Source organism: Prionailurus viverrinus, chromosome C2, assembly GCF_022837055.1.
Source record: "Prionailurus viverrinus isolate Anna chromosome C2, UM_Priviv_1.0, whole genome shotgun sequence".
Taxonomy (NCBI): domain Eukaryota; kingdom Metazoa; phylum Chordata; class Mammalia; order Carnivora; family Felidae; genus Prionailurus; species Prionailurus viverrinus.
Genome location: NC_062569.1, coordinates 89515406 through 89528820, shown reverse-complemented (window position 1 = coordinate 89528820; position 13415 = coordinate 89515406). Strand labels below are relative to the sequence as shown.

The window sequence follows — 13415 nt, the reverse complement described above, 5'->3', positions numbered from 1 at the left end:
TTTTTTTTTTTTTTGATGCCCTGTTCAAGCCTCCTGCCCATCCATGTATCTAGTGAGTTGTCTAGGGGTTTCTTGTCATACATTCTAGATATTAGTCCCTTATTGGTTATATATGTTGTAAATGTCTGTTCTCACTCTGTGGCTCATCTTTCTACTCTCTTTATTCTGTCTTGATAAACATAAAATTTGTCATTTTGAAGTCAATATATTTGTAAGTTAGAGGTTCATGTGATGTCATATGAGACGTTTCCTACATTTAGTATTTTCAAATATAATTCACCATTTATTTCTCCTCAGAATAATATACCAACACGGAAACTTTATTTTTAATGCGGGTTTCTGTCAATCCCTAAGCATCCCTCCTCTATTTTAATGAAAGAATAAGAACTGCTTGACTTTTGAAGGTATCGGTCTGTTGTCCTACATTATATGACAGGGAACACAGCTAAAGCAATGAAGTGTGTTAGAATAAAAGGTAATAAATATATTGGATTTGGAACTCAGCTGTCCAACAAACAGATCCAAGACATAGGAAGTCTTCACATGGCAAAACTAAACACGTACGCTCACAGGAAAGCCTCTTGAATCCTGATTTGGTATGTAATTCTTACCATCTTGGCCATCTAGTTACTTAGATATTACTTAGAAAATTAGAAGAGGAGAAAGTTCCTTCTGTCTAGACCCACCAATAGCCACAAAGGCTGAGCTACTGTCAGCAAGAGAGGAAGCAGAAAAGCTCTGAGAGCAAAAGCTGATGGGTGCATTAAAACTCCCAACAGTTTGGTTCTCTTCAGTGAGGGTACCAAGATTTCATCATGACTGAGCATATCTGAGGACCCCCTTATATTCTGCACTACACCATAATTATTCATCATGGTGGTATTTGTATTGTAAACAGAAGGGAAAATTATGTTCACCGTATTCTGTTTCAGAAGTTAGAGATATAAAGATATCCATAAAGATGGCTAAATCGGGGAGATAAAGTGCTGGTGTTTAGCTATTCAGAAAACTTGATTATCCCACCAGGCACATTTCCCAGGGGTTCTGGGGACCTGAGGTGATGCTGACGGGGGTTTACATTAGCGGAATGATTGGTGAGACTCCACTTTTCTCAGTCCTAGGGATTGACCCCAAAAAGACTGAGGGCTACACTTCGTATCTGCGTCATTCACTGTAGTGTGAGCCGGTGTCCTACCACATGTGGCCTATGGGCAGAGCCTCCCCACTGTTCCCCGGGCCTTCACGCTTACCTCCCTCCGCTCCCTTCTCCACTCTGCAGGCAGTGTGATCTGTTTTTCTTTTTGTTTGTTTTAATTTTTTTTATGTTTATTCATTTTTGAGAGAGAGACAGAGCATGAGCGGGGGAAGGGCAGAGAGAGAGGGAGACACAGAATCTGAAGCAGGCTCCAGGCTCTGAGCTGTCAGCACAGAGCCTGACACAAGGCTTGAACTCACAGACTGCGAAAACATGACCTGAGCCAAAGTTGGACGCTCAACTAACTGAGCCACCCAGGCGCCCCCAGTGGACAAGCTGTCCACATCACTTAATGGCCTTAAGCCCTTCAATAGTGTCTCTTTGTTCTGAGGCTGAATGTCAAAATCTTCACCATGACCTATGTGGCTGCATGGTCTGGCCTCGGCCCACTTCTCTGGCCTCATGAGAACCACTCTTTTCCTCCTGTATTCTGCCTTGCAGCCTGTACCTGGCCTTCCTTGAATGTCCCAGGTTTCTTCCCATCCCAAGACCTGTAGACAGGGCCTGTTTTCTCTGTCTGGAAGATCATCTCTCCTCCCATGCCACAGTCCACCCCTTTTGCCCTCTTTTCTTTCTAATTTTATCCTGTCCTAATCCACTGCCCAAGTCCCCTCCCCAAGCCACATCTCTCACAACACTCTGTACTGTTATTTCTCAGTACCTGCCGCTGTGGCCATAAGCATTTGTGTGGTTATATGACTGCCTCCTATGCTAGACTTTCAGTCCATGAGGATGGAGGGATGTCTGTTTTATACCCCCATTGCATCACCGAATCCAGCAAAGTACTGACTCCTAGAAGGTGCTCAGTAAATATTTGTTCAAGGAATAACTGGATAACAAATAAACACAAGGTAACATGTTTGGCATTGTGGGTAAGAGAGAGATCTGGAAATTGAGACCAAATGTAATTAAGAAACTAAAAATCCTAGTTTGGGAGGATCAGAGAAGTTTTAGCATTAGACTTTACTAAGTGGGTAGAATTTATCCAGGCAGCACTGTGGAGGCAAGGGTGGGGCACAGAGAAAGGTCATACTACATGGATGAAACAGTAAGAGCAGGTAAGGGAGAAAGGGGAAAATAGGATGGGTTTGGGGCTTGCAGGGGAGATATATGTCTGGTTGAAGTTCTGGGTCTGTGAGGTGAGCTGTGGGAGATTAAGACCAGAAGGATTGCTTGGCTCAGATCATGGAAGACCCTGGACACCATTCAAAGGAATTTAGACGTTATTCATTAACATCCAAGAAACACCGTTGGTTTGGGGGTTTTGTTTGTTTGTTTGTCTGCATGGCGGTGACTTTCATCCTCACCTAGATGCATCACTGTCATTTTACTCTGTCATTCTTTCTCTAGTCTCAGAAAGAGTCTAATGCTAACCCACCCATCCACAACCCTCTAAATCTCATCCTTTATACCCACTGGAGTATATCACTTCAACACCTCCTCTCCCACATGTCGTCAACCACTGCCTGCCATGCTGCCATCTACCACATGTTGTCCCCTCATGCTCCAGTGAGAGCCACATTTGAACTTCTGCTCATGATTCTTCTTTCTCTACATCACCCCGCCACCCCCAGCCATGGTTTTTGTTGCTTCGATTCTGATGTCCATGACAAAAATGCCAAGATTATAGCTCTGAAGTGACTTTACTCCTAATGGCAGTTTTCACTTTAATTTACTCACCCACCACGTGCCGGGCACTGTTCCAGAATGGAGATGCAGCACTGAAACAAAACAGGCCAGTCCCCACCCATCTGAAGTTCTGAGGAACCAGAAAACCAATAAGCAAATTCGAGACTGAGTGGCCACATAATGAACACTGTTAGTGCCGGGCACCGTTATTATAACTGGTCACCTGTGTGTTTCCAGTTTGATGTCCGACTTTTCCTCAGTCTCAGTCTCAGAAAATTATTTCTTTTTCTCTCAAACTAGTAACGTGGTTTGACTTCCCCATTTGGGGCAGAACAATATGATTTTCCCAAATACCCATGTTTTATCTTTGGGTCCATTCTCGGCATATTCCCTGACAGCCAGTCTGTTGCTAAGTCCTGAGAACGAGTCCCTCAAAATATCTGTCACACCACTCTGCTGGGCCTTGGTTACCGTTTGCTGAAATTCTTTCAGTAACCTCCCTGCTTTCTGGGATTTTGCTCCTGTGTCTTATCTTTTCTTCTGATACCAGATTCATCCTCCTCAAACTATTCCTTCAATGTCTCACTTGTCAGCTAAAAGCCTCAGTAGCACATTCACTAAGGATCAAGTACAGATGTTTATAAAGTTTTCCCTCCAACATATCCTTTAGAGACCTTTGCTGTCATATATGCTATAATGCATCTGCTTCCGATTAAATCATATGAAACTGCCATTTTTGTGTATCCAAAATGGGTGAATCCTGGCAATTTATATGTTTCAGCCTAATTACACTTATCACATAATGGGTTGCCTATGTGTCTTTCTCCCATGTTACATTGTGAGTTCCTTGACAATCATGTCTCGGTGCTAATGATGCTCCCATCTCTACTGTCTACGACAGCATCTAGCACATAATAAATAATGGCAGTCGAATGCCCCCAGCCATGTCATGCTTTGCTCCTGCTGTGTCCACCAGTAATGCTTACTGACTTGCATAATCACATCTGGCCCACCCTTCACTGCCAGCCTGACTCATGCCTCCTTCATGCTAATGCTCACTACTTCTCCCACCATACCTCTGAGCACAAGCATTGCCCCCTCTCCTGTCCCCTCCCCCACCTCAAACAAGTCAAATATCATTGTTTAACATCCAGGTCATATGTTAGGTGTTTTACATAGTATTTGCCATGTTGTTTAGCATAAAGTTGCACCCTTAACAATGAGTTGAGAAATCTCTGTTTCTAGCCCTTATCTCTCACACTCAGGTCGATAGTGCTATGTTTCCAACTGTCTGTGGCCGAACTGCACTTGGGTGACTCACGCGCTCTCTTTGGCAGACCTGAAACTGAACACATCCCCTACCATCTCCCAGACAATCTTTTCTTAACCCCCATCTACAACTGTACCATTAAGGCATCTTGGCTCTCCTTCATTCTTGATCCTTTTCCTGAAATCGTGTTGCAATGAACCATCGTGGAGATTGCATAGTCTTCATCCTGACTCTAGATTTTCATGGGATATATAAAGTCTATCCCTGGCAGCTTTAAGAGGAGACGCATGTCTCCCAAACCACAAGAACATTCTCTAGGACTTACAGCCTCCTGATACACAGGCCCCTTACCCCCTAGCCCTGCCCCTTTTCTGGGTTCCTTACTGTCTGCAAACCTCTCCTCTAATATATGTTTATATGTTTTCTGGTAGATTATCTGTGTGATTCTCTTCACTAAAATATAATGACCTTTTAAATAATAATCGCCTTTGTCTACCAACCTATCACAGACATCACTATGTTTCCAAAACTATTTCTCTGTACTGGTGGATACAGGAAAAGTGATGTTGAAACAAGTTTTCTTCATTATTAGAATGATTTCTGGAGTCCCTTCCCTTAGCACTTTGTGAGACAGCATCTTCTTCCGGTTCCCTTTTGTTTCCTTTGGGCTGGTTTTTATGTCAGCAACTGAGTCCCGAGATCCATAAAGACAAGGTTCACGTGGGATACCGTCTGCTGTGTTCAGTGCACTGCCACACAGTTAGACATTCATAGACATGCTCAGAAATACTTGTTTGAATAATATGTTTTATGTGTATAACTTCTGTTTTTGTATATTGATGAATTGTGTGTCTCTGAATGTGTTTCCCATACACTCTGTAGGAAATATTCATCGACGTGGTCTGGGAGGCAGGGATATCTTGAACATATTTTCTGGCCATCAGGCCATTGTAAACCATTATGTCATGGGCTCCAAAAACTCATGGCTGTGGGGGGCACAGGTGAAGAGCCTACCTGAGCTGCAGCATGTAATTCCTTTCTTCCCACCTGCTTGGGAGTCTTCCTTTTCCTTCTAAACATGAGACACTAATTTTTCTGTGTTAAACATAAAAAACAAATGTGTACATGTATATATGTGTGTATTGTGCTTATGTATGCATATGTACATATATATGTATATACATATATGTGTGCATGTATGTATATATGAAGGAAATACACCAAAACGTAAATAGTGGTTATTTCTGGATGGTGGCTTTTTCCAAATTTTCTATAAGAAAATTACTTTTATTAACAAAGAAAACCCTACTAGATGTTATTTTTAAAGGACAGGAAAGAACATGATTATTAAATGGTTGCTTAGGTCCACCCTCAGCATGAACCTAAGACAAGGGACAAGCAGGTGCCCGGTAGGAAACAGGGTGATCAATGTCTCAGTATCTTGAGAGGAGGGAAAGTGACCAGAGAGTGAATTTGGGCTGATGTGTAGGATGGGCCAAGGTTGCGAGCTGAGGAGCTGGAAACTTTGGTTGTGAAGGACAGGAACCTTGGACAGTGAAAGGAAAGAGAAGGAAAATTCAGGGGGTGGGCAGTTGGGGGTGATGAGGGAATGAGTTCATCAGGGTTTCCCCCCGAATGCAGCTATTTAGTGAAGCGTGGAAAAGGTAAGGAAGAGCTGAAATTACACTTTCAAGTTCATGAGGAGATTCTATGAAGAGATACACAGTGTGAGAGACAGAAAGCAGACATGTTTCAAGTTTGATTTTAAGCCCCTGTAATTCCAGAGGGGTTTCAGAGTGACTGAGCGTGGGGATATTGGGACCCAGGTTAGGAAGACACAGAGAGCCTCCAGGAAGGAAACTGGTTACCCTGCGTGGGCAGCAAGGTTTCGAACACGAGATTCATCATTAGGTCAAGCCCCAGCTCTTCCCCGGCCCCTCACCTCCCTCTGTCCCTTCAACTCCCACAGTCTAAGTGTAGAGGGAATGTTTTCTGATAAGAATTCTTGGGAAAGAGGCAATTTCTAAACTTTCTGAACTTGAAACAAAAAAAATAATTACACGAAACCAATATTTTCAAGGATGTTTCTCCCACACTTCCTGGTTCCATGGTGCTCTCAGAGGGTTCCCTGAGCAGAGGGAAAAGCAGAAAGAAGAAAAACAGGGGGATGAACTCTTCCTTCCTGTGACTGATTTGTTTCACGGGGGTGGCCTTCCTGAGGTGGGGAGAGCCTGGCCTGTCACTTGGGAGGGAGCACAGCAGGGCATAACTCTGTGCCACCTTCCAGGCCAGTTGGTCCTTCTCAGTAGCTCCTAACAGCATCCTAGATAAGGAACCCTGGGGTCCGCATGAGCAGCAGACATCTAGAAGCCAAAAGGAGACCCTTCAGGCAGAGTAGAAAGCAAGAAAGAACACATAAGAAAGTCACAAAATCAATCCTTAAAAAAAGAGCTGAAGTAAAAATATACTTTCTGGTGTTTATATCTTTCCCGTATGCACGATTCAATATTTTTACTACTCTGTATCGCAGTTGGTGATTCTGATGGCTACATCAAGGAAAATTTCCAGTCTGGGCTCTACATTGAAATTTGGGGGTAGAGAAAGCCTCTTTTAAACCAGTTAACATAGTATTTGCAGAGTTCCCTGTGTATAATGGAAACAAGAGGGCACATAAAGTCCCCATCAAGGATAATACCCCCGCCCCCTGCTGCCCCATCTAATGGGGGAGATATAGTCCCTCTCTAAGAAGTCCCTGCTACAATTGGGAAGGCCAGGGAAAGCACAGAGGCTGCCTGCTAAGGAAGCCATTCAGAGCATAAACAGCTCACAATGACAACTGCCTCTCTTGCTGAACTCTTAATATGAGCCTGGCATTTTATCTATAATCTTTCATTTGGTCCTCACAACAATTCTTCAAGGTAAGTATCATTATCCTCATTTTGCAGATGAGGAACATGTCACTCTAAGAGGTTCAATAACTTGCCCAAGGTCACACAACCAGAACATGGCAGAACATAGATATGAACCTAAGTCTTGCTGGTGTCCACTATGCACACTGCCTTCCACTGGATAAGCTCACTAAGGGAAACAATTGGATAATTCAAGCCAAAGCACACAAAATAACATTTTACCCAAATGGTCTAAGTCCTATCATTTCCCCCTTGATCATCTGAGTAAAACACACCTGCATTAAAATACCAAGAACATTCCATGTTCCCTATATCCCATGTGTCAATCGCTCACTGGGTAGCAGAACAAGGCATGAGTCAGGAATGTGGAAGAGGCTCTTTATTATGTCTTAACTATGGGAGTAGTAATTCAGGCATACTTCTGACTCACTGGCTTCCCAGTCCATCAGAGAGAAACATCAGAAGATACAGCCAACTGGAGATGCACTTAAAAACATATTGCCAAATAGTTGTCTCAAATTCTTTATGAACCAAGAAAGGGTTTAAATCTATAATATATAAATATGTTCCCCATTTGTGGCTATTATTATACCACTGGATGTCCAATGATGTCTCTTATGCACCCAGGGTCTGCAGAACATCTCCGGTAGTTCAGAAAGCTCATGTCATGAGTGTCTAGTATTTGAATGGAGCCTACATTGTATTATATAAAGTATTTATAAAAAGGGTGTCTATACCTGAATAGTGGAAGATAGGGGAAATATCAACATAGGACCCTCCTTAAAGATAAAAGAATAATGAGGAGGTCTGGTTAATAAAAGCTACTGCTCTAGTGAAGTGGGTCTCACTGATTCTTGCCCCTCATGGAAAATGCCAAAGACAAGTACTTCTGGACAGTGTGTGCTGTCGGATGTGAAAATGCAGTTCAAACACTACAACACTCAGGTTTTCCAGCGATGGAGTGTGCCGAGGATTCCAAACCAGGCATCCCACAGAATTATGAGGGAAATATATCTAAAAGCTAACTACAGGCCCTACCCTGGCCTACTGAATTGAAATGCCAAAGGTATAGGGTGATTGGATGTGGAACATATATATGAATTCCAAGCTGAGAGATATTTTCTAAATAATAGAAATAATTATCATCTCAAACAAATTTAATGGCCTTTCCCCCTCCCCACACTTTGATTTAAACTTTTCTTATTAGTTCTTTTTAATGATGATTCTTAGAAAATCATCTCAAAGAGATTATGAACGGCTGTCATTTTTGAAGTTAAGAGCTATGCATTGGTATTCACTACTCTTTCATGAAGTTACCAACTGGGCTATGTAAAATAGTAGCCTCCTATATGAATGTGTCTGTATTTTCTCAGGGTTTTAGAGAACAAGCATTCAGTTTGCCTACATGCATTTATTTCTTAGATGTCTCACACATCAAACCAGCAGACAGATGTGCAGGTGCACAGAGACAAATATAACTTGAGGTTTAAAAGGGGGTAAAAATTCTTCTGCAAGACCTAATGGATATATATATATATATATATATATATATATATATATATATAATATATATATATAATGAAGTGACCCAAACCTCTTCTAGATAGGTCCTTGAGGATAAGATGGATCCACAAAATACGTGAGATGCTTTCCAAGACCTTGGGAATCCACAAACATCCAGACATCACTTAGGAAGATCAATTCACCTTTGCAGGAGCCACCGTAGCACAATGGTTAAGGACAGCCTTGGAATCAAACCAACCACAGTACAGATCTCACCCCCTTCACTTGCCAGTTGTATGATCCTGGGCAGGGCCTCTCAGGGCTTCAGTCTGCAAAATGGAGGTAATGGTATTACCTATCCCATAACGTTGTGGTGCAAAATACATGAAATGATGCAAGCCAGACACTCAGCTCTTTGCCTAGCATGTGCTAAACACTCAACAAATATTAGCTATTAATAATAATGACAATAAAAATATTTTTAAAAACTGTCTCTCCCTTCAGAATTTTAAGAACTGTGTAAAGAATAAAATGTCAAAGTCAGCATCTATAAAACCGTTAAATTCTGCCACTAAATTCTCCAGATCTTATAGCACATCTATTCATTAAACTGGTAATGACAGTAACTTATAGTGTGGGGAACTAACTAATCAGGACAGCAGATACCACCCCTCTGCCCCACCTCCCTATTAATGTAATGTATATAAAATTCCTAAGACCCTTTGCCTTAGTAAAGATGAACTCTGTGGTCACCAGCACCTTCTATGAGTTACTTCACAAATGCATGTGTACAGCTCCTGGCTTTCTTCAGAATCTCCTCTCCTTTCTGAATTCTAAGTATCCCCTATCTTCCTCACAGCTCAGAGTAACTGCCATTTTACCTTGATGCTGAAGTGTTTTCTTTCCCTAACGAACAGTTTTTGGCTGGCTGGAGTTCTTACTAAGGGAGTTTGAGATTGTTTTCTCATTTCTATATGGCAAGTATGATGGAACCTTTAGCATCATAATCTGAGCCACAGTCAAATATGAGATCATACTCTTTAATTTACCTTGGACTTTTCTCTTGGCTGAGCCATTGCTTTTTAGAATATTTCACACCTCCAATAGCACTAGAAGTTGACTTTCTTTGAGGGGTCTTTATTAAAGAAATGATTCCATTGCTTCTGGTGTCTGAGTAGAGTAGGTGTGGCCACACTGGAATATGGAAGCTGGGTCTCTGGAAGGCTCCCTCATTCACCCATTGATCCACTCCTTCAGCCAGCCATGTGGCCTCACAAACCAACCACATGCCTTGGAAAAATCACAGATTACCACATGTCACGAACCCTGGAGATACTTGAAATCGGGAATTTTAGGTCACTTACTGCCAAAGACGTGCTACATAAATGGTTAAACTTTTCTCAGTTTCTTTCCCCCCAAATGAATGTCATAGTGAGACTTGCTGGCAGGGCACAGGGATCCTAAAAGAGTTGAAACAAAGAAACACAACAGAAGGGTATGAAATAAACACTAATGATCGCTGTCACTAGGACTTCATATTTAACGCATCTCTCTTTATATTCTTCCTGGCTCTCCTCCTGCTTTTATGTGTGGGATGTTGGGAAACCACAGGACTGCTCAACGAGCATCTAATGCGAGGAAAAGTGTATGGATTTGAGCCCTGCCAGAGTTAGTGAAAGTGGCCAGTCAGCGATCCTCATCTGGATCCTGGACTTGGTTGGCTTCTTCTGAACCTTCAGACCAAGGAATGTCCTCCTACACAGCACTGTGTTCCCTCCATTTCCTCTTCTAAAAAAATGATGGTGTATCTGCCAGGTTGCACTCTGTGCATTGGGTTGCTAGAAATACAGTAGGTTGCACTGATGATTTAACTCTGTTTTCTATAAAGGGCTACGGGATCTCGTGCAGATTTTTGCAAAGTCATATGCAAATCACAGAGCCCCGGCCCTTTTCTTAACAGGATGGCAACCTTGCTCCTCGGTGGCACCTGGGACCTGGAGATCCTTTCTCCACTTACGTTTAGCGCGCAGCCTGGGACTTGTCCCTGCAGCTCACCGGGTTAGCCGTGCCGCCGTTGGGACCTCCCACCTGGACTCCCATCACCCACCTCTCTTGAGACTGCTCTGGCAGGGCTGGTGTGGGGTACAGCCTTTGCTCAGAGGGCAACATGTTCCAGGCAAAATCTGCCCCCCTGGGCCATGGGCTTGCCCCTCGGGCTCCCTGCTTCTCTACCAGGTGCGATTCGAGGTTGCTGAGCTTCTCTCCAAAGCTGAAAATGGTGGGACGGTAGGGATCTGTGAGAGGCCCCATGACCCAAGCCACTCCCCCTGACTCCCAATCCAAACAGCAGGCACCCCAGGTCCTCTTCGCCCCGGGTGTCTGCCACGTGAGTGGGCATGCTCATCCAAGGGACATACTTATCTCTGGAGTTTTTGTCCAGATTGAACATTTCTATTGTCAGTGGCTCCTGACCTGGAAAACCCATCATTCTAATCTAGCCCTCCTCCCCCACATCATGAGAAAGAGGGAGGAGGAATAAGGGGTAGTTTATGGTAGAGAAGAGGAGGGTTAACTCTAGCGGTTCCTGAACATTGGCCCAACCATGTCCCCAACCAGTGTTCTCTCTGTGTCAGCCTGCCCAGGTTTTGTCGGAATTTCCTGGCTCCTCTAACCTCACTGCGGTTCAAAGACCACCCTCCTGACTCCCAAATTATCCTGTGGGGGGTGGGGGATGGGAAGAGGGAGAAGAAATAAATGAAACAAACTGGCTGCATGTTGGTAACTGTTGAGACTAGATGGTCAGTTCATGGGCATTCATTATACCATCTCTCCACTTTTGTATGTGTTTGCAATTTTTCATAATAAAAAGTTAAAAGTTTAAAAAGCCCTCCAGCTTCCAAGACACTCAAGAGAGCCCCATCCCCTAACAGAGTTTCCTGGAAACCCCACACCAAGGCAAGAAAGAGGCAAAGAGGATTCCATTACCTACATATATATATATGTATATATATATACTCATTTTCTAATTTTTTAAGGCCCACTGCTTTATTTTCAATAGACTAAACCATATTTCTAAGAGGGCCCCACGTTGGGCTTACTTCCTCCAGCTGGGTTATGGGGGAGGGCTGGGTAAAGGGGTCTTTAAAATCCTGAAAGTTTACACTTCCATGTACCTCGCAATCTTGTTGTGAGGATGGGACTTGTTCAGTGTTCTGAACTTTGTGGAGGAAACACGCGCCCAATTCACAGTGTCACTCCCTGGAATTGCACCTGGCTCAGGAAAGGACTGTCTTTGTACTTGAACTTAATCCAATGGAGAACCTTAACACGGGCATTTGCATGACTGAGAATTGCTGCTGTCTTTTTTCCGTATGTCACTTTCATGAATGTGTTCTAATAAAATGATTCTAAAGCAGGCTGTTGATATACAGTGATTTATAAATACTCTCTGTTGAGTGCTGAGGCCATTAATTTTCTACCAAGAATCCACCCCATCCCACTTTCTGGAAAGGTCTGTCTAGCTGGGGACAGACGCAGTGAGCATACATGTGGCATGCCGTCATGGCGGCACTTCTGCAGTTGCTATCACTAATAAGAATCATGTCAACCACAGCAATTTTGTGTTCTGGTTGCCTAGCAGCAGAATTTGTTTTCCAGAAGAAAGATGGCTATATGTAGTAGATTAGTATGGTGGGGAGAGAGGAGGAGGCAGGGCAAGAACAGGAGTAGAATTCACTCTACCAGGGAGGGGTGGGGGGGAGCAAGGTGGAAGAAGAGACAAAGGCAGCCAAAAAGAGAGACAAGCAAAGTTCAAACTTGTTCAGTGATAAATCTCAGCACATTCAAAAGATAGTGTTGTTAAATTTTATTTACAAAATAGCACCTTTTGCTCTCTAGCCATAGCAAGTCAGAAATCTCCAAATCTCATTAAGCAAACTGGAAGCAAAAGAAGAAAATCTATATTTCTGAAGGTAGATATTTTGAGAAACACTTTTTATCCCAATCTTTATTCCCTTCAGCCGGGCTGGCCAGGGCACTGCCATGAGCTGGTAACAAACTTAGTCTGGTTCTCTGGGGAAGCAGGCATTGTTAGAAACCTCATGGGGCGGGGGGCGGGTCAGGAGGGCAGAACCAGACAAAGAGGCTTCCATTTACTGAGCACGTTTCTCATACAGATGCTGGGAAGGCACCCGATATACATCATCTCCTCTAATCTTCACAGTCATCCTGAGGCAGGCAGTTCTGTCTTCATTTTCCAGCTGAAGAGGCTGAAGCTAAGAGAAGTAAATAACTTACACGATAAGTCATAAAGCTAGAAAATAGCAGCTCTGAGATTCAAATGTAGGTCTCTGATCTCCAGATCCATGTTTTTTCAAACCACAGGCCTGATGGCCCAGTGCCAGGTTGGGCTCTCCCCTGTGTACTGTCACGGTCTTCACCTTAATGAATTGTGCACCTTCTGTATGCCCTGGGGGTAGGGGGCGAGCACAGCCAGTATCCTGCTCTTCCTTGTGTGATTGGAGGTCTCTTCCAGGCCAGGTCTTTGTGGCCACATCCATGTCCCTGTGACTTATGCAGAGCACAGGCTGATGAGGCTAAGATCACCATCTGGCTTTCACAGGGATTTGCTCACTCAGCAAATACCTAGTACCTGCAAGTACTGGGCATTATGAACTAGGTGGACAAATATAGACTCACCCCGTTCTCAGGGAGCTTACCAGTAGAGGAGACATACATTAATCAAGTAACTCATCAATGGATCTATAATAACCGCTGAAAGGGACCTTGAAGATCACTGAGATCAACAAATGAAATGAGACCCAGAATAGCTACCCAGTTTGCCCAAGAC

At 43.4% G+C, this 13415-nt stretch overlaps 1 protein-coding gene across 5 annotated transcripts in view; it reads left to right on the top strand.

Annotated features, from left to right (window-relative positions):
- Nucleotides 1–13415, top strand: part of LOC125174690 (kalirin-like) — a 577730-nt gene that overhangs the window by 516692 nt on the left and 47623 nt on the right. For 3 of the 5 annotated variants that reach the window (XM_047874329.1, XM_047874330.1, XM_047874332.1), the window contains exon 34: nucleotides 10527–10704. The exons of 1 other annotated variant lie outside the window; for it this stretch is intronic. In XM_047874329.1, the coding sequence (XP_047730285.1) occupies nucleotides 10527–10589 (63 nt within the window). In that variant the 3' untranslated portion in view covers nucleotides 10590–10704. Of the gene's footprint in view, nucleotides 1–10526; nucleotides 10705–13415 lie in introns of those variants that run through there. One more of the 5 variants, XM_047874331.1, reaches the window with a different exon arrangement.